Here is a 22,677-nt window from a genome sequence, read left to right as displayed (position 1 = left end):
ATACTGCCATTGAAAGCAGATTTTTGCTCCGGAGAAGCTAAGAGAGGAAAAACATCCCAAGAGCAACTAAGAGTGACATTTTTGAGGAACTGCAGCCTAGAGAGGAATGTCCTGGGAGAAAGCCATTTTGAAACCTGGAGCAGACATCAGCCACATGCCTTCCCAGCTAACAGAGGTTTTCCGGACACCATTGGCCATCCTCCAGTGAAGGTACCTGATTGTTGATGCCTTACCTTGGACACTTTATGGCCTTAAGACTGTAATTTTGTAACAAATAACCCCCCTTTAAAAAAGCCAGTAAATTTTTGGTATTTTGCTTAATGACAGCATTAGCAAACTAGAACAGCCACTCAATAATAAAACCCCGGACAAGAGGGAGAAACTAACCTTTGGAGTTAATACATCAAAATAATCAGATGCCCAGACATCAGCAAAATTTACAAGCCATACTAAGAAACTAAGATACGGCTCAGTCAAGGTAAAAAATTAAAACTTGATAGGGGGCACAGAATTTGGAACAACTAGTCAAAGAAGTAAAACAAATCTAAATCAATTCAAGCAGATGAAGGAAAATGTGGATATAGAGCAAAAGGATATTAAGAAGATAATGTGTGGGCATAAAAAAGAATTTGAAAGTTTAAAAAGATACATAAAAATTATTGGAATAAAAGGCACAATAATGGAGATTACAAATATGCGTGGGGCATACAATGGAAGATTTGAACAGACAGAAGAGAGAATCAGCAAACTAGAAGACAGGACAATCAAAATCATACAATGAGCAAAACAGATAGAGAAAAGAATAGACAAAACTGAGCAGTATCTCATGGATCTGATTGACAGCATGAAACATCCAAACATACACATCATGGATGTCTCAGAAGGACAAGGAAGGGGAAAACGGCAGAAAGAATATTTAAGGAAATAATGGCCGAAAATTTCCTAACTCCTTCGAAAGAAGTAAATGTACATGTCCAAGAAGTGCAACATATTCCCAAAAGAATAAAACCTAATAGACCCATTCAGAGACACATACTAATCAGAATGTTGCATGCCAAATATAGAGAGAATCCTGAAAGCAGCAAGAGAAAAGTGATTCATCTCACACAAGGTGTCCTCAATGAGACTAAGTTCTGATTTCTCACCAGAAACCATGGAGGAAAGAAGGCAGTGGTATGATATATTTGCAGTACTGAAAAAGAAAACCTGCCAGCCCCAAATTCTGTATTCAACAAAACTGTCCTTTGAACATGAGTGAGTGTTTTCCCTTTATCCAGTGTATGGATGGATGGGTAGAAAAATGGGGACAAAAACTAAATGAAAAATAGGGTGGGATGATTTGGGTGTTCCTTTTTACTTACAGTTTTTATTCTTACTTATATTCTTTCTGGTATAAAGAAAATGTTCAAAAATAGATTGGGGTGATGAATGCACAGCTATATGATGGTACTGTGAACAGTTGATTGTACACTATGGATGACTGTATGGTATGTGAATATATCTCAATAAAACTGAATTTTTATAAAAATGGGGGAGTGTTTAAAATATTCACATATAAACAGAAACTGAGGAGAGTTTGTCAACAAAAACATGCCCTACAAGAATTACTAAAGGGAGTTGTAAGTTGAAAGGAAAAGACAAGAGAGAATGTCTTGGAGTAGTGTGAAGAAATGAAGATCTTCAGCAAAGGTAGTTAAAAGGGTAAATGCAAAACCAATAGTACTTTATCCTCCATATAAAACTCTACTGTATAATTCTTATAAAAACCAAAATACAATTGAACAAGAAAAAGGCATATTTCCTGATAATGGACACACAAAATATAAAGAGGTAATGTGGGACAAAAACAACATAAAGAAGGGAAGCAGAGGGATTTGGGAAAAGAGAATGTGTATGCTATTGAAGCTAGTTTGGTATCTTGTCAAATTAGTAGCTGATGGAGGTAGGTTGTGTAATACAAACCCCAGGGTAACCACTAAGGAAATTATTTAAAACATAAACAGAAACAAAAAAGAGAAGGGGATCAGTCATATACCTCACAAAAGATCAACTTTACAAAAAAGGATATTGCAATAAAGGAAAAGAGAGTCAAAAAAGATAATGACATATAAAACCAAAGGCAAAATGGCTGAAGTAAGTACTGCCTTTACAGTGATAACACAGAATGTTAATGGATTAAATTCCCCAATCAAAAGACACAGATTGGCAGGATAGATTTAAAAAGCATGATCCAACTATAGGTTGTTTACAAGAGTCTCACCTTAGACCCAAAGACACAAATAGACTGAAAGTGAAAAGATGTTAAAAGGTATTCCATGCAAATAGTAACCAAAAGAGAGCTGGGGTAGCTATACTAATATCAGACAAAATAGACTTTAAGTAAAAAGCCATTACAAGGGATAAAGAAGAATACTATATATTAATGAAAGAGTCCATCTACCAAGAAGAAATAACAATCATAAATATCCACTTAATCATGGTATGATGGTTAGGTTCATGTGTCAACTTGGCCAGGTGATGGTGAAGCATTGGCCTAACCATTACTGCAAGGAAATGTGTGACTGGTTAATAAACCAAAAAGCTGGTTTATTAAATCATCAGTCAATTGACTGCATCTGTGACTGATTACATCAACAAAGGGTGTATGTTCTCCAATGAGAGAATTCAATCAGCTGGATTTAATCCAATTAGTTGAAGACTTTTAAGGGAGAAGAAAGAGAACCTTCATTTCTTCTTTGGCTAGCCAGCATCTCCTGAGGAGTTCATCAAACACCTTCATTGGAGTTGCCAGTTCACTGCCTGCCCTATGGAATTTGGACTCATGCATCCCAACAGTTGTGTGAGACACTTTTATAAAATCTTATATTTACAGATATCTCCTGTTGGTTCTGTTTTCCAAGAGAACCCTAACTAATAAACATGGTGTCCCAAAATACATTAGGCAAACACTGGCAAAACTGAAGGGAGAAATAAACACCTCTACAATCATAGTTGGAGACTTCAATACACCACTTACATCAATAGATAGAACTTTTAGGTGATCAATAAGGAAACATAGAACTTGAGTAATATGATAAATGAACTAGACCTCACAGATATATACAGAACATTGTACCTCCAAACAGCAGGATGTGTATTCTTCTCGAGTGCACATGGATTGTTTTCCAGGATAGGCCACATGTTAGGTCACAAAAGAAATCTCAATAAATTTAAAAAGACTGAAATGATTCAAAGCCTCTTCTCTGGCCATAATGGAATGAAAATGGAAATCAATACAGGCAAAGTATTGGAAAACCCAAAAATACATGGAAGTTAAGTAACACACTCTTGAACAATCAGTGGGCCAAAGAAGAAATTACAAGAGAAATCACCAAATATCTTGAGACAAGTGAAAATGAGTACACAACATACCAAAACTTATAGAATGCAGCAAAGGCAGTGCTAAGAGGGAAATTTATAGCCCTTAAATGCTTACATTAAAAAAGAAGTAAGAGCTAAAACCCAAGACCTAACTGCACACCTGAAGGAACTAGAAAAAGAACAGCAAACTAAATCTGAAGCAGGCAGAAGGAAAGAAAGAACAAAGATTAGAGCAGAAATAAATGAAATAGAAAATTTTAAAAAGCAGTAGAGAGCATTAACAAAATCAAAAGTTGGTTCTTTGAAAAGATCAATAAAATTGTCATATCTTAGCTAGATTGACAAAGAAAAAAACAGAGAATATGCAAATAAATAAATACAGAAATTAGAAGTTGAACAGTACTACTGATCCCACAGAAATAAAATGGATTCTAAGAGGATATGATGATCCACCATATGCCCCAAATTAGACAAACTAGATGAAATGGAAAAATTCCTAGAAACACATGAACAACCTACACTGACTCTAGGAGAAACAGAAGATCTCAACAGACTAATTACAGATAAGGAGATTGAACTAGTCAACAAAAACCTCCCAACAAAGAAAAGCCCAGAACCAGATGGCTTCACAAGTGAGTTCTTCCAAACAGTCCAAGAATAATTAATATAAATACTGTTAAAAATCTTTCAAAAAATTGAACAGAAGGGAACACTACCTAAGTTGTTCTACAAAGCCAACTTCACCCTAAATCCAAAACCAGATAAAAATACTACAAGAAAAGAAAATCATAGATCCATTTCTCTTATGAACATAGTCACAAAAATCCTTGACAAAATACTTGCAAATCGAATCCAACAACATATCAAAAGAATTATACACCATGATCAAGTGTATTTTATCCCAGGTATGCAAGGGTGGCTCAACATAAGAAAATCTTTTAATATAATATACCACATTAACAAAACAAAGGGACAAGATGGCAGCATAGGGAGGTGTGAAATTTAGTTAGTCCTCTGGAACAATTAGCATATAGCCAGGAACAACTAGTAAATAGCCTGGAACAACTCTTGGGGGACATCTGTGAGTGGACAAACATCATACACCAGTCTGGAATGGGTGGAATGATTGAATTCACAGCATAAGAACTGTAAGTAAAGGTCCCCAAACTGTGGAGCTGGCACCCTTCCCTCACTGGCATGGCAGGCTGAGTTGGAAGACTTCCTTGTGCGAAAAAGAAGCAATCTACTAGGAGGAAGGGTAGGTAGCTCAACCAAGCTCCAACTGCAGTTTCAATTAATGAATTTGGACTACTGAATACAAGCTATGAGCACAGATAAACCCAGAGCAAGCAAGAAAGGAACCCAGAGATTTCTCTCTGCAGGAAGGAGGTGGGGCTGAATACATAAATAACTAAAATCAGAGGCTTTTGGAATTGGCTGAGCTCAGAATACTGGAAAAGGGCTGTGTCCCAAGAAAAGGGGCACATAGAACTGGGCACCAACTCTGGTTCTTGACTGGTAACTGGGGGGCTGGGGACTGGCTCTGAAAAAGGGATTTCTTTTTTCTTTTTTTTTTCTTTCATTCTAAGTAGCTCATTAGAGAAAGCCCCAGGCATTTTCAATTGTCAGAGCTGACCCAGGCAAGGGTGGAGTTAAGATAGTCAGAGTCAAAGGAAGAAGTCAACTGTAGGAGATAAATTCCTAAAGGTTTAATCTTCCCTAAGAAAAGGGGGAGGCAGAGCTCAGGAAGAGAACTCAGACCCTAAGGCCTGGGTTAAAAAAAAAGAAACAGAAACACCTTAATCATAGCTTCTGACACTCTCAGTCCCTGGCAGGGACAGGGTCTGATGAGAATTAAAGGCACCACACCTCCTTAGGCCAGTGGGAAGCTGTGGGCTGACAAGCACAACCTACTGGGCAGGATAGAAAGAGCACAGAGTCTAGAGGCCTCACTGGAAAGTCTGACAACTTTCTGGGTCTCATCCTCAGGGAAACCTGATACTGATTATACCCTCTTCCTGAGATCTGGGCCTATCGGGTCTGGCAAAATCTGATTGGGATAATCAAGGGAACCAGATGCCTAGACAACAAAAAATCTAAGAATCCCACTGGAAAAAATGAAGATATGGCCCAGTCAAAGAACAAATTTACATTCAAATGAGATACAGGAATTGAAACAACTAATAAAAGATCTTCAAAGCAATATGCTAAATCAATTCAAAAATCAAATCAATGAGTTGAGGGAAGGTATGGCAAAAATGATGAAGTATATAAAAAGGCATTGGGCAAACATAAGGGGAATTCAGAAGTTTGAGAAAACAATTGGCAGAACTTATGGGAAGGAAAGGCACACTAAAAGAGATAAAAAACACAATGGAGACATACAACAGCAGATATGAAGAGACAGAAGAAAAGATTCAGGAACTAGAGGACAGATCATTTGAAATCCTATACAAAAAAGAACAGATAGGGAAAAGAATGGAAAAATATGAACAGGGTCTCAGGGAACTGAATAACAACATGAAGTACAGGAATATATGTGTCATAGGTATCCTGCAAGAGAAGAGAAGGGAAAAGGGGCTGAATGAATAATGGAGGAAATAATCACTGAAAATTTCCCATCTCTTATGAAAGACAAAATTGCAGATCCAAGAAGTGCAGTGTACCCAAAACAGAATATTTTTGAGTAGTCCTACTCCAAAACACATAATAATCATATTATCAAATGTCAAAGACAAAGAGAATTCTGAAAGCAGCAAGAGAAAAGCAATCCACCACATGCAAGGGAAAGTCAATAAGACTATGTGCAGATTTCTCAGTAAAAACCATGGAGGTGAGAAGGTAGTGGCATGATATATTTAAGATACTGAAAGAGAAACACTGCCAACCAAGAATCCTATATCTGGCAAAACTGTCCTTCAAAACTGAGGGAGAGTTTAAAATATTTTCAGACAAACAGACACTGAGAGATTTTGTGAACAAAGTACCCGCTCTACAAGAAATACTAAAGAGAACAATACAGGCAGATAGGAAAAGACAGGAGAGAGAGATTTGAAGAAGAGAGTAGAAATGAAGACTATCAGTCAGGGTAAAAAGAAAGAGGGAAATAAAAATAAGATATGACATATAAAATCCAAAAGACAAAATGATAGACAATAGACATTACATTGAGTGAAATTAGCCAGGAACAAAAAGATGGATACTTTATGGACTCACTAATATGAACTAACATTGATGAGTGAAATTTGAGAGTTAAAGTTGAGAACACAGGTTGTCAGGAGATAAAAAGAAGTTAGAAAATGGGCATTTGATGCTGAAGGAGTACATAAGGTTCAACAGGATTGATTGTATACAGCCAGAAATGGGTAGCATAATACTGTGTGATGGTAGCACAATATTGTAAGTACTCTGAACAAAAATGAGTATGAGTATTGTAGAAAGTGGAAGGCTAGGGGCATGTATGACATGAGAAGGAAAGATAGAAGATAAAGACTGGGTTGTATAACTTAGCAAACATAGAATAGTCAATGATGGTGATTAAATGTACAAATATAAGAATATTTTTAAAAGATGGAGAACAAATGAATGTCAACATTGCAAGGTGCTGAAAATTGGAAGGTATAGAAGAAAAATATAATCAATGCAAACTAGAGTCTATAGTTAACAGTAACATTATAAGATGCTTCCATTAATTGTAACAAAGGCAATACATTAAAGCTAAATGTCTATAAGACGGGGATATATGGGAGTGATATGGGATTCTTGGCGGTGGTGGTGTTGTCTGACCTTTTCATTGTATTTTATTTTATTTTTATTTTTTTCTATCTTTTATTTTTTCTTCTTTTGTTGCCAGTTTGAAGCTGTTATGGACCCCAGAAAAGCCATGATCTTTTAATCCAACCTTGTGGGGTGGGACCTTTAGATTGAATGTTTCCATGGAGATGTGACCTACCAACTGTGGGTGAGACCTTTTGATTAAATTATTTCCATGGAGGTGTGAACCCACCCATTTATGGTGGGTCTTGATTAGTTTACTGGAGTCCTTTGAGAGAGCTTATGAAGAGAAGGAGCTCAGAGAAGCTGAGAGAGACATTTTGGAGAGAAGCTAAGATAGGTAATTCAGTTTTCCCTTTGGAAAAGCTAAGGGCCAACATAGACACAGATGATTAGAGATGCTGGGAGATGCAGATAGAAGGATGTTTGGAAATGCTAAGCTAGGAGATGAAGCTCAGAATTTGCCCTGGAGAAGCTAAGAGAGGAATCCCAGATGCTTAGAGAGAAATACCCCCAGAGAACCTAGCAGACAGCTGAGAGAAGCTAAGACAGACAGAAGCTGAGACATTTTGGAAAAAGCTATTTTGAAATGTAACCCGAGAGCAACGGACCGGCAGACGCCAGCCACGTGCCTTTCCAGTTGACGGAGGTGTTCCAGAAGCTATTGGCCTTCCTTCAATGAAGGTATCGTCTTGTTGATGCCGTAGTTTGGACACCTTCATGGCCTTTGAACTGTAAACTTGTAACCTAATAAATCCCCTTTATAAAAGCCAATCCATTTCTGGTATTTTGCATAATTGTAGCTTTAGTGAACTGGAACATTTTTTTTTCTCTTCCTCTTTGAGGAAGAAATGGAAATGTCCTCATATACATTGCAGTGGTGCATGCATAACTATGTGATTATACCAGGAATCATTGATTGTTTACTTAGGATGGATTGCACGGTGTGTGAATAAAACTTTAAAAAATAAACAAAGGATACAAGTGCTGGAGAAAATGTGGAGAGAGGGATGTACTTATTCACTTTTGGTAGGGAAGTAGAATGATCCAGCCCTTCTGAAGGGCAGGGTGGTAGTTCCACAGGAAGCTATGTATGGGGTTGCCATATGGTCCTATAAACCTTTATTGGGTACATACTTGGAAGAACTGAGAGCAGGCTCATGAATGGACATTTGCACACCGGTGTTTATGGCAGCAGTATTCATGATTTTCAGTGGATAAAGGTGGACTAAGGGTACATAGACTGAGAAACGGAATGGTGAACTGTGGTGTATACATACAATGGACTACTGAGTGGTGGCAAGAAGGAATGAAATTGTGAGGTATGCAACTAGGTGTATGGACCTTGAGGAGAATATGTTGAGTGAAATAAGCCAGAAACAAAAAGACAAACATCATAATGCCTCACTAATATGAACTAACTGTAATGTGCAAACTCTGAGAATTGAATCTGAGTGCATAGCTTATCAGGGGAGGGCTTATTGTAAAGTTTCCTATATTGTAAGCTCTTACAGCAGTCACATCTATTCCTGAATTGTAATGGTTATTTCTAAATTCTGAGATGCAGAACTGTTTGTGTATAACCTTGTCAGTCTCTGGAATATTGGGTATCTGTGTGACACCTAAGACTCAGAGCCAGAGTCCAGCAGCTATGAATGTCAGCATTACCCCATACAGCAACTGTTAGAGAAGCTGAAAAACATCAGATTTCAATTAGAGATATGAATGAAATGGACTTAGTTAGGACTAAGGTAAATCAGACTAAAGAGTAAAGGATGATATTGACTGTATTTTAAAACTTCAACTTCTATGTGAGACCAAAGAAAGAGATGTTTATTTGGTGCAAAATCTATATTTTCTGTAGCACAGTATATAATTCAACTGGAATGGTCAATTTATTCAAACAGCATAATTACATGGAACCTTGAACAGGGAGTGAGATATGATTGGCTTGCACAGGCTACCGTGAAGCCCTGATATACCCCAAAGTAATTTGGGCAGAGAATAAAAAGTATTTGCAAAGTCCCATTGAGGGATTGGGGGGAAATGTGAAAATATTAAACTTCCCCACCTGGGGAATCCCTGATATTCTCACAAGCATTGGGGACTACCTGTCTAGTAGGCAAAGCCCTTGATTTGGGGACTTGCCCTTATGGAGCATGTTACTGCAAAGGAGAGGCTAAGCCTCCTTATTATTGTGCCTAACAGTCACCCCCAGAGAACCTCTTTCATTGCTCAGTTGTGGCTTTTCTCTTTAAGCCCACTTGGCAGGTGGACCTGCTGCCTTACCCCTCTTCCCCTACGTGTGACATGACTCCCAGGGTTGTAAATCTCCCTAGTAACATGGGACATGACTTCCAGGGATGAGCCTGAACCTGGCATTGTAGGATTGAGAAAGCCTTCTGAGCCAAAAGAGGGAAGAGAAATGAAATAAAAATAAGTTTCAGTGGCTGAAACTTCAAATTTGGAGTTGAGAGGTCATTCTAGAAATTATTCTCATGCATCATATAGATATACATTTTAGTTTTTAGTGTATTAGAATGCTAGAAAGAAATACCTGAAACTGTTGAACTGCAATCGAGTATCCTTGATTCTTGAATATGATTGTATAACTATATAGCTTACATTGTGTGACTGTGTGACTGTGAAAACTTTGTGGCTCACACTCCTTTATCCAGTGTATGGACAGATAAGTAGAAAAATGGGGACAAAAAGTAAATGAACAATGGGGGGGGGGGCGGGGTATGGGATATTTGAGGCATTCTTTTTTACTTTTTTTTTAATTCTTATTTTTATTTTTTGGAGTAATGAAAATGCTCAAAAATTGATTGTGGTGATGAATGCACAACTATATGATGACACTGTGAACAACTGATTGTATTCTTTGGATGATAGTATGGTATGTAAATATATCTCAATAAGATTGCATCTAAAAAAGAGGTGTGGAATCAGCTTCACATTCTGTGAACAGTCACTGCTGGAGCATGTCCAGTACCCTAATTCAAAAAATGCCCAAATCAGGTTTTCTGTCTTTTGTCAACCTCAAATGGATAGAGAATTCACTGGTGTGTCATGAGGTAAGTTGGAACAACAGATTCAATCTTCACATTTATAGGTTATTGGAAGCATTTTCAAATATTTAAAAAGGAAGAGCAGGTAAGAGTTCTGTTGGGCCATATTACTAATATGGGTTCTCTTTCACAGTATCCTGTTTTGAGCAACAAGGGGACTATTTAAGAAATGAGTAGATGATGATGATTATTTATGTTCCTTAAAGTGTCAGTTGAGCTGCAATGGTAGCTTAAATGAGTGAGAAAAACAAAACAGATGAAAATCTTGGTAACAGCAATGACTCATCCAGCATCCACACACAACAGGTATCCTACAAATGCTTTCTTCAAATACCTAACTGTGGCACAATATGGAATTTCAGTGAGAGAATTTGGTTTTCCACTATGATAATGGACTCAAAGAAAGAATTAATGTAATTCAAACACCACTAACTTCCTTTAATAACTAAAGGATAATTAATTTAAGTGTTTACAAATGTAAGCTATGAATTTACCAACACTTTTTTTGCTTTGATTTATATTTTTGTCCCATATTATTTGTTGATTTAACAACTTCCCTGATTCATTCTTTCCTTTCAAACAATAAAAGGCTCCCTCCTTTCTAGTATAGGAGAGTTTAGTTCAATAGTTTTGAACTAAACACTTACTTTACCTTTCGATAATCAGCTCCTGGAGACTAGGAATTCTTTGTTCTGTACATTCACTTTCTGTCATGGTACTCAATAATAAGACATGCTGTCCGTGCAGAGAAGGAGTTTAAGGATATCCTCCAATTCCCATCGCAGCACCTTGCACGGTATTTTGCGTAGCAGGTGTTTAGTACATTCAGACTAAGTGCAAGAATGATGAAACAGCATGAGAGAATGTGTGTGGATGGGAGTGTGTGGACAAAAGAATTCTAGAATGAAGGCAAAGAAGGTGAGAGGCAGGCTGGGAGAGGGAAAGGAAAAAAGTAAGCAGGTAAAGAAACTATATTGTTTTGCATTTTCCTTTCTCCTCCTCTCTTCCCTTCTTCTCTCCCTATCTCTTAAAACTCGATCCTCTGAAAATACAGTTCTCTCAAAGGTTTAGGCTATGACCTAGCCTCATAAATAACTGGCAGTGTGTTTAAAGAAGGTGATTCAACACTGCGCTTGCTTTTCACTAGGCTACAACTATTTTAAACACGCAACGAAAATGCATAAATAACTACATGTAAGTCCATATGTTTATGCACACAAACACAGAATAAGAGCTTAATAAATACTGTCTGAATGAATGAATTAAAGCCAGGCTGCACGTTACCAGAATCATCATCTTTAAAGGACTAAACTTTCTAAGGTCAGACATTTGACTTTATCAACTCAGTGGACATAAGGCTGAGCCACATAACTAAAACATAAGAGAATAATGGGTGAATGTATAGGTGAGGTTTAGGTATGAATGTATCATCAATTCAGTAATTAATTGTAGTGTTTTTTAACTGATCACAGAAGTAGACAGATTTATTTGGGAAGCAGTTATAATTCATAGTAGAGCCACTGCATTATATTTGTAGAATTTTTGTTAAGTATGGCTCTCAAAAACAAACAACAAACAAACAAACGAACACACACCATTTCCCTAGAGCAGAATTGGACTAAAAGTCTCATTCAATACTTTGAAGGTTTGATTTCCCCCACTTTTTCCTTACTTTAGATTCACTAACGATTAATACAAATGCAAATAATTACAGTTATCACCTGATATTTATCAGTAACAAAGGTTATATTTTATGAACATTTAAGGAGACATTTTAAATATACAATATAATTTTTAAAAATATATTATTCAGGAAGTGATTCTTTCATAGGATTTGACATCCTAAATTTTCTTAATTTTTACCTCTTGATACTGGGTATATCTTTTTCTTTTGTGGTTTGTTACTCACAATATTCACCGACTTCCAAGGTGGGAAAAAAAATAGTTGAGTTACTCCAAGTTTAGCTTCTCTTGAAGAAATAACCAAATAAATGTGAACTTTGATTTTTCAATCCTAAATTTTTTCTAGAGATAAAATAATTGTTAACAAGGTGGAGGTATACAGAAAGATGGGTGATATGAAAACTGACCAGTTCTATTGTTCCTCCCTAAATTTGGATATAATGAATAAGCTATTACCTCTGTCCAAAAAGATAAGATTACAAGAAGAAAATGAATAGAAGATTGGAGGAACAAATCTAGGCCAGGAAGATGACAATGCCCTTTTTGGAGGGGATGGGGAGCGGGGAGGGCTGAATTTACAAAACAGGATATAGTTGTGAACAGAATACATTGACTATTTTAAGAGTTATGACTCTAGCACAAGGAAAAACTCTCTGTAGTTATAAAATGAGTTAGAAGAAACAGAAAAAGAATCTTTCAAACCCTAAAGGGTAAGGAGTATAAAAATGAGGCCTACAAATATTTCTGAGTTGGGCAGATAATCTACTAAAGTGATACCAAAAAAAAGCAATGTACTTTTTAAAAGGAAGAGGGGAAAAAAAAAAATAATAACTGGCCAATTCTACATACTTAAAAATTTAAAGATCACTTACATCTGCCTTAATAGAAATTTCATAAAAACATTACCAGTTACTTTCTACTTTATTGAATTTTAAATTCATAGAATTTGTTATTGTCCTATCTATGACAGTTTCTTTCCTCCTCCTCGTAAAGAATCTTTGTAATCTTTGTGCTAAGCCCTGAAGGTGTACTGAAAAACAGCATGATGGGAATCAAGGATTGTGTGGCTATAGTAACTAAATAACCTTCCTTTAATGTAATTAACTCAATCTCTGCACTAGATAACATAACGTGGGAGAAAGGGATGGATGGGAAAGGGTAGGCTCTCAATTTTCTGGGATAGATGAGTATATACGAAAAGATGTATATACCTTCTCCCCACCCTCCACCCATCTCCATCTCTAAATGGCTCCAATTCTACCAATTGGAGAGTTCCTTAGTTTAACAAGCTCACCCACTCAGAGATGCCAAAACTCTTGGAGGAATTAATCTCTTTAATAATTTGTGCCTAAGTTTTCATTGCTTTGGGCTTATCTATACCTAGATGAGATTTTCTATAAACCAATTTTATTTAGGCAACACAGTATTTTAAAAAGCGAAAAACAGAAAAACAAAAAACCAAGCAAGAGAAAAACCAAGCCCAAACCCAAAGCCTTTAGGCAGGGCATGTACTCTATAGTTCACCAGAGACCCCATCACTCCTTACTCTTTTACACTCACCCAGTTTAAATATTATACCTAAAATTAGTCCTTCATAGCAGGTAGAATGCCCTGTTAGAGGAATAGTTTGCTTTGTTTGGGAAATAGAGCTAAGCTGGTGGAATCTAATATTGGAGTAGGGAAAGTTTAGATGGGGTGGTCACAAGAAGAAAACAGAGAGCACCAAAAAATGTCAAGAAGCATGAAATAGAAGATGGAGGTGGAGGGACGTGTAAAAAATTTTGCCTACAATGGATTTTGCCTAGTTCAAAGCTGATCACGTTGCTTCCTGTCCTAGTTTGCTAATGCTGCCGGAATGCAAAACACCAGAAATGGATTGGTTTTTATAAAGGGGGCTTATTTGGTTACACAGTTATAGTCTTAGGGCCATAAAGTGTCCAAGGTAAGTCATCAACAAGCGGGTACCTTCACTGGAGGATGGCCGATGGTGTCTGGAAAATCTCTGATAGCTGGAAAGGCATGTGGCTAGCGTCTGCTCCAAAGTTCTGGTTTCAAAATGGCTTTCTCCCAGGATGCTCCTGTCTAGTCTGCAGCTCCTCAAAAATGTCACTCTCAGTTGCTCTTGGGGTGTTTGTCCTCTCTTAGCTTCTCTGCATTCTTCAGAGTGTCCCTCTTGGCTGTAGCTCCTCTTCAAAATGTCACTCTCAACTGCAGCTGCACTGAGTTCCTTCTGTTTGTCAGCCCATTTATATGGCTCCACTGATCAAGGCCCACCATGAATGGATAGGGCCAGGCCTCCATGGAAATATCGCATCAGAGTTATCACCTACAGTTGGGTGGGGCACGTTTCCATGCAAACAACCTTATCCATATGTTCCAAGTTAATCCCCACTAATATGTCTGCCCCACAAGACTGCATCAAAGAATATGGCTTTTTCTGGGGGACATAATACATTAAAACCAGCACACTTCCATTTTTTTTTTTTTTTTTTTTGAGATTTATGTATGGAGTTTTCCATTTTTAATATTTAGTTAAACAAAATACATCTTTTGTAAACAAACCCAGCACAAGGCCAACACAAAAGGGAATATAAGCAAGAAAAACAAAAAGCCTAGGATTGCCCCTTACTGTGCAGCAGGGTCAGACCTGCTCCCTTCCTTAAAGGTGAGGCTTTTTGCCCTTGGGCACTGGCATGGGCTCCTATTCCTAAGCACCAGAATTGGATATGAACAGAGAAACCAGCCCTGAAATGTTTAAGCATCTTTGCATATCCCATTGGCTCATGGACTCCATGGCGATGCCTTTAAAGTACCATTTGCACAGGCCAAACAGATTTGTGGATTGGGGTTTCCTCTTCTCAAGAGATGGCTTACTATCGCTGACAGTGCCAGTGGACCCAAGGTCCTGCTTGTGACAGTCAGCAAGGTTGGCTGTATCTTCTGGCTGGTGGTGGTTAGAATGTCATTGTGCAGGGCTAAGGAGCTCCCTTGGCGCCAAGCAGGTCTGGTGTAGAAAACGGTGCAGAAGAGATTGCGGCCAGTTGCTGGGAGTGTATAATGCAGTAGCCACTTGGTGGCCTCTGTTACTCAGCATAAAAAAACAGCTTTGTTGGGCTGAAGATACATGTGCAGAAAAAGTGCTGGTGTAAACATGTACTCCAGTCACAGTGCGGAGAAAGCCGCTGCTTCATCCCATTAAGCTTGCCCAGGTTTGCCATGCAAGCCCTTGGCTGGCTTTGCTGCTGGAGGGAAGTCTGACCAGTGGGGCAGCTCTCAGACCTGCCAAGACCACTGATCTGTAAGGATGAGCCAGATCACTCCTGCTTGCCCACGGGCCTCAGGCAACCACAACCACTCTGGTGACACGTAGTGTGGTATGATACTTATTTCCCCTCTTCTTTTTTACCCCCAAAGTTACAGGAGAAAGGTGACCTACAACTATTTAATAGAGGTAAGGGGCAGGTCAATTCTCAGTTGATTTGTAAAGAAAATTCCAGAAAGATGATAAACCCAGATCCTATAATAACCATCCAAATTGAGGGCTTGCTTCTTGTCACTATATGACTCAGAGCCTCCAGCCTAGGACTTCTACTGACTCCAGGGGCTTTTAAACTCAGAGAACCTTATCTTCACAATACTTTCTTCACTCAACTTGGTCTCAACCTAGTGGAATTTGATCTTGAAGGCAGACTTATTTTTTTCTGATTTTGCCAGAGTGGGTCAACTGGGAAAACTGCCCTTTTGCCTTGCCTTTTGTCTCCAAGCCTTCTAGATCAATGTAGTGAAATAGTAGGAACAAAACAGTGAGAGCTATTGAAAATGAGCCACTCCATGCCTGCCCCAGTTTGGCTTTAGCCATGTTGTCTCACCTATCATGCTAGAATATTGCAGGACTCAACCACTTGGCTTAGAATATTTCAGAGCTTTTCATTATAAAACTACAAGGATGGCCATAAATCACCCTTAAAAATTAGGGGAGGGGGTGGCAATGAGGATTGGAGATAGCATGCTACACTGCTGCTGGGGCTTTGGAGACGGTTTCCGGACACCTGTAGGCTCTGGGTCCTTTGAGTCAGTCACATGGGCTTTGCATGTTCTGTCTTCAGACCCACTGATTTGACAGGAAAGGGCAAGCGGAGGCGGCATCTCCAGGTGAGTCTGGAGCAGCAATGACTGATTAACTCCAGCAGAACCTGTGTCGAGTCCTCACAGGGAAGGAGAAAATATGCTAAGACCCACCTTTCTCCACTCTCTTAAATAAAACAAGGGTCTTCCATTGCTTGCCCTAAGCACAGAGCTCCTGCCTTCCTTTCCCACGAAAAAATAACACTGGTGGTGGTTCTTGTACAATTCCCACATCTGTCCCATTGCACTGTCAAATCTGCAGAGGGAACCTGATGAGATATTTGGGGCAGTGGTAAGGGCAGACCCACTGCAGAGGCCACAGCACATCACAGAGGATGAAGGGGTGAGGTGAGAGGGAAGGTGGATAGAACTGCATCACACAGCAGCCCTCCAACCCTGGTGGGCCTCCACCTGTTCTGGTACCACCAGCAGGAGTTCACAGTTCTTTCCTCGCAAATGATGTTTTAGAAATTTCCTGAGCTCGTTCTCGCCTCCAATCCACTCAGGCACCTTGAGTTTGGAGTCGAGGTTGTAGTAGGCACCTTCCACCTCTCGAACGCAGATCCAGTGCTGCCTTTTGAGAGGCAACTTCAGTGGACCCCAGCACAGGCTGGAGGGCAGATTCATGATGAAGCCCATGACGTTAGTGAGAGCAATGACACTGGCATCCCTGCGCTTGTCCCACCAAACAGCTTCATAGACTTTGGTTTGAAGTGCTGCCATGATGACGTTCATGTCGTAGTTCCCGTTTCCCAATATGCTCTTCTTGTGAGGTGTCACATGGTATTTGGAGACAACCTCTGGAAAATCTCTTGCAGCATTTCCTGGGTGAAGGCTTTGCTGTCCTGGAAGAACTTATTGAGGGCATGGAGGGCACAAAGCTCTCTGCACTGTTTCTCATGATAGATTTGGGGGGATGTTGCCTGGGGCAGCTCCAATGATTTGGATTTGGTCTTGTCTCCTTTCCATGGCACACAACTCATGTTTTTTGTTTTGGGTTCCAGAGAAGGCTAAAGACACCCCACCCTTCCCTCCTGAGGAAGAATGTAATCTTAGTCTTTTCCAGGGTTCCTGAGGTCTACCTTATTCTCTGGTGTCCATGATTTATGCTTTGTCACTGGGAGAAAAGGTTGTAATCAAAAGGAAAAAGAATCCACCTCTTCTTTCTTCTCAATAGAAAAATAACTTTGGGATTAGTTTATTTTGCTACCACTGCCAAAGTGCAGAATTAAAAAAAAGAAAAAGCATAAAAAAACCTAAGACCTTGCCCCCCCCCCAAAAAAAAAAACACAAGATTTTCTTGCCGTATTTTCCTCTCTACAAATGCCAAGCAAGCCTTAACACAAGAGGACCGAACGGAACCACTCACATCACTCCTTTTCTTCCATTTCTTTCCAACCACACGCCACTGACTCAGGAGAAAAGGCCCAGGTGGTGGATAAAACGCAAAATCCGAGCAGCTAGCGATGGCTGGCCAGCGTGGGGTCGCAGGACGTACTGAGACCTCAAGGGCGGCTCTCCATCCCCTTGGGTGTGGTGGGGCCACGCAGGGCGCGGACCTGGGCGGGCATGGCTCCCTCGAAAGCGCGGACTGCGTCCTTCCGCCACGGCCCTGGAGCTACAGGCCGCCACCTGGGCCGCGTGGGCGGGCAGGCGATGAGCGCACCTGAGCCTGACGTTGGCCTATTGCTTCCACTTTTGCCATGGAATGGATGATACCCAGACTGGTTTGAAAGATGAAAAATCCCAGGCTACCCCAGTTATGCCTCCTACAGTCAAAGCATTTTCAATTCGGTTCTAAGAAGAAAGAAACTGAGAGCTGCATTACAGTTATTGGTGACTGATAGGAAAATAGGACACATTATTATAAGACCTGTTCAGGTTTGCTAATGCTGTCTATGCAAAATACCAGAAATGGATTGGCTTTTATAAAGGGGATTTATTAGGCTACAAATTTACAGTTCGAAGGCCATAAAAATGTCCAACTAAGGCAACAACTTCACTGAAGGAAGGCCAATGTCACCTGGAACACCTCTGTCAGCTGGGAAGGCACATGGCTGGTGACGGTTTGTCCTTTGCTCCCGGGTTCTGGTTTCAAAATGGTCTTCTCCAAAATGTCTCTGGGCTTCTGTCTTTGCTCCTCTCTCTCTCTCTTAGCTCCTGTGTGTCCTTGCTGCTTTCTACCAAGGCATTTCTCTCTAGGCATCTGGGGGATCCTCTCTTAGCTTCTCTAGGGCAATCTCTGGGCTTCATCTCTTAGCTTAGCATCTCCAAACATCCTTCTGTCTGCCTCTCCAAGTGTCTCCAAGTGTCAGCATCTGTGTTGGCTCTTGAGCTCTCTTAAGTACTCAAGTGAACTAATCAAGACCCACTTGGAATGGGTGGGTCCTCACATCCATGGAAATAATTTAATCAAAGATCTCACCCACAGTCGGGCGAGTCACATCTTCATGGAAACACGCAATCAAAAGGTTCTTTCCAACAAGATTGGCTTAAAAGATCATGGCTCTTCTGGGGTCCATAACAATTTCAAACTGGCACAAGACCCTTATGCCTTGTTATATCATTACGAGGACTTCGAATCCAGAATGCAATAAATACACACACACATATACACACACCTGCACACACAGCACTCCAAACTAACATGGATTAGCTACAAACATACAAGGCCAAGGACAAAACTGTTGGTATCAATTTGTAATTGCAATTTTAAGAGAAGTCTTGGTTTGTTAGCCTCATTTGTTTTATTTAAGGTTTACCAAAAAGTATTTTAATGAGACGACCAGAATATTTTCAGACTTAGACTATATAGATATAAATACATTGGGGGGAAATACCATGATTCAGGCAGTATTTCCCCAAAGTCTGTTCCATGGAATATTGTTCCATGGTATGATAAGAGGTGCTACACACACATGCACACACACACACAGAGTTCTATGATTAAACAGGATCAGCTACCTAATTTGCAGGACCCAGTGAAAGATGAAATTGTGGCAACCCTTGTTAAAAAATTAAGCATTACAGGACAGCAGCAGAAGCGCATTAAACCAAACACGAGGCTCTTCTAAGTGTGAGACTCTATGTGACCCCACAGGTTGCACGCCCATGAATCCATTGATGGTGTGAATTCACTACATGTAATATCCTTCACTCTGGTGCGTTACCATTTGTAAAGTCAACTTAGTGGCCAAACATCCCACATGCTAGAGACAGGATGACTGAGAGTATATCTCAAGCCAACTTACTTCTGCCCCTTTACCTTGTCAATGCAAGCAAAGAATATTCTTACTTACCATTACCCAGTTCCCAAGAAATGTTGTACTTTTTGCTGGCGCTGTACTTCAACAGACTCAGGGCACTAGAACTGTTCCAGGAGTTATTGGGATTACGACGCAGAGCATTTAGAGCAAATATCAGGTGGAGTCCAGAGCAATCAGCAAAGTTATAAAGTTTGTCTAGAGACCTGGCTGGGAAGAAGCAGAGAAAGGCTTGTAACTTTCAAATTAAGATTCCAACAAAAGGAAATTATTAACTACTACAAAAAGCCTTTCTATGAACTTCCAGCTAATAGGAATTACACAGACAGGCTTCTAAAAGGGACTATTATCTTTCAGTTCAGGGTACATTTCAAGGTGGTTTTAGAAAGCAGCACACACATTTCCAGCCAGAGGTTACAATTTCGCAGCCAAGTCCAGTCCACAGTATGATTTATTTGTTTTCAAAAATGGAATTTCTAACATTTAGAAATGGGAAGATTTCACAAAGTAGCTAGATTTCTAGCTTTTCTGGAAAAATCAGATGTGGTGTACTGGCTATCTATTCCTGAAAGACAATATGATAAGATTTGTGTCAGGGGACAAGGCCAGGAAAGAAGGCTTCCTGGCAAGTCTTGGAAAAATAACTCAGCCTAGCAGCCCATCCAAAAAAGTGCATTCAAGTCCCAATTTCTAATATTTCTGGGTTGGAAATACTACAACCATTAGTAGAAATATTTTTTCATTGGCAGGTTGATCCCAGATACTATCAACTCTATTCAACATACCCATCCAATTCCTTAATTTCTGTTACCACCATTCTGGTTCTGGCTCTCATTTCCATTTGCATGAATTATTGTGACAATGTCTTCTAGTGTGTACTTCCAGATTTTCCCCATTCTGCCAGATTCATGTTTCCCCAACCACTTTCATCAGTCTCACCTCTCAAAACCTTAGTGGATTTTCATGACCTTTTTCTTCCTTAGCTTTGTGATCAAGGCCCCTTTAATTTAACCATACTTTTTTCCCAACCTTAGGCTTCTCTATTGCTCTCAATGAGTTCTTTGTTGGTGTCAGCCTCTTCTAGTTATTATAGAATCTCCCGTCTTATCTACCTTTGTTGTAATTATTCATCTCACCTAGCATGACCTAGTTCCTCTTTTAAACGTATCCAGATCTTATGTGTCCTTGTAGGCCGTGTTCCCAGGGCATAGATGACAAGACTTTAGGTGGTAAACAGATAAAAAAATTTTATGTTAATAATTATGTACGGGGTTCACATTATCCTTGTATTCATTATCCAATTCCCTAGAAGAGGGTTTCTCAAATGGGGTTCTGCAGACTATCAGGGTTCCTCAAGATGTCACTGGTGGTTTTGCAAGAGATTGACATATAGTGATCAAGCTGCCCCATTAGCCATTTTGTTATGCCTTTTTATAGGTCTTTTAGTCCTGTAAAGTAAACACCATGATCATTTGGTTAAGTCCACTATCAATTTCTGAAGCAGGATATTAGGAGCTGCCATTTTCAACTTCTTACATGTGAGAAAAAGCTTTATCTTGTTTAAGAAGCATTAAGAACAGGGCAGAAATTGTCTCATTTCAGTTGAGAATAAAATTCATGTTAACTTATTTCACATTCCACCCACAATTAAGTATTTGGGAGGCAAAAATAACAATAAGGAATGGTTTTCACATCAAAGGAAACAACATATATGCATATTGATTCTGTAATTATCTCTTTAACCCTGACCATGACATTCAGAATGAAAAATTTTTGTTCAACATCTTATGTAAAATTGGGCCTTAGGCTATATTTTTATTCATATTGCTTTGACTTAGAGTTTTAGTAGCTTTACTATTCAATGCTGTCAATAAATTTTCATATTGGAAATAATATTAATTAAAGTAAATTCATAATCCTTATTTAAATTACTTCTAACAAGCTTACATTTAGAAAAAGTTTGGCTTAAACTAGTTATTTAACAAAAACTTAAGTTTGCTTTATGAGTTTTTAAAATTTATGAAAGGAAAGACTGGGTTTAATTTCAAGAAAGAAAAAGTCAATTTCAGCTGTAAATAGAAGGGAAAACACTACTCTTGCATTTAATAGCATTTTGTACAACAGAAATTTGTGATAAGACTTTTAGGCCCACTTGACTAAGATCAAAAATCAGGTAGCAATTTTTTTAAAAAGGAAAAAACTAAAGTTTCTTCTATCTATACCACTGACCTGCATTAGAATTGGTATCCTTTGCAGTTAGAGGCAAACAACACAAAAGAATAGGCTAAGAAGTTTGCCCAAATAAACAGTCATAGGAAAATAGTGTTTTCTATTTAAAAGAGCATTGAGATTTATAATTGGATTATTATTTCTAAATAAATCATCACACTGACATACCATGAGCTTTAGATGTAATAATTTCCATTCAGGGGTTCCCTGAGATTTGAGAATTGTTTCAAGTATTCCTCTGGTGTAAAAAGTTTTGGGAAGGCCACTCTAGCATTAGAAGGATGCATAGGAAAATAAAAGTCATCCTAATACCAAAATATTCACTGTTGAACTGGCAACTACTTAAAATAGTCCTTCTTCTTGGCAATAATATCCCCACTAATCAAATCAATTACGTTGTCAATCTTTCCAATTAAGTACAAACCTGCAAGAAATCTACTGGAAAGCTGAGTTGAAACTCTGAGCAAAAGACGCACGATTTCATGAAATTGATTAAAGTAATGGTTTATAACTGCTCAAATCACACGTGAATCCACTAATAGATAAGAATCTGGAAGAATTAGATCAGTTAACAAGTGAAAAAGAGAAAATTCACAAGGATGACAACATAACAAGTTATTCATAAATACATGAATGTTAAAAAAATCAAGACAGGCCCTTCCCTTGTATATTTTTAGAAGTTCTTTAATATTTATTATGGTGCCAGGAAAGTTATTTTATCATAAAATGCTAAATATTTAATTAAATATCATTTTGTTAATTCAAATACATAGTTCTTAGTTTCAACAAGAGCTCATAATGTGTTAACTATACAATGAAATACACTTATTTTCCTAACTTTTATTTATATTTCTAAACTAAAATCCTGATCTAATTTTGCATCTACATTTACTGTGAAAGACTGATATTCCTTCTAGATAGATTGATTCCCTTTAAGAAGTCTTTTTCTGGAACTAATTATTTCTATATAATGAGGATTTATTTCCTGTATTTATTTCAAGAATATTAGAAAAATGAATACACATCCAACACAAAAGCACATTAAACTTGCAATTTCATGGATTGGATGGTTTAAGACAAGGCAGAAGTTATTTACAAGTAAAAAATGTCAATGTTCTAAAGAAAAGTGTGAGCAAATAACAATATAGATGGTTTGTTGAAATAAGCAAAAA

General features: G+C 38.6%; 1 protein-coding gene and 1 pseudogene across 1 annotated transcript in view; both read right to left on the bottom strand.

The window, feature by feature from the left end:
* Window positions 1-22,677, bottom strand: part of HPSE2 (heparanase 2 (inactive)) — an 859,688-nt gene that overhangs the window by 333,878 nt on the left and 503,133 nt on the right. Inside the window, exon 4 of the mRNA XM_037805037.1 lies at window positions 19,313-19,486. Within this exon, the coding sequence (XP_037660965.1) occupies window positions 19,313-19,486 (174 nt within the window). The remainder of the gene's footprint in view (window positions 1-19,312; window positions 19,487-22,677) is intronic.
* Window positions 16,389-16,996, bottom strand: LOC119510625 (annotated as a pseudogene).

The sequence above is a fragment of the Choloepus didactylus genome, chromosome 15 (genome assembly GCF_015220235.1).
Source record: "Choloepus didactylus isolate mChoDid1 chromosome 15, mChoDid1.pri, whole genome shotgun sequence".
Classification (NCBI taxonomy): Eukaryota; Metazoa; Chordata; class Mammalia; order Pilosa; family Megalonychidae; genus Choloepus; species Choloepus didactylus.
The sequence above is the reverse complement of the archived record's forward strand: the minus strand, read 5'-3'. Positions and strand labels throughout refer to the sequence as shown.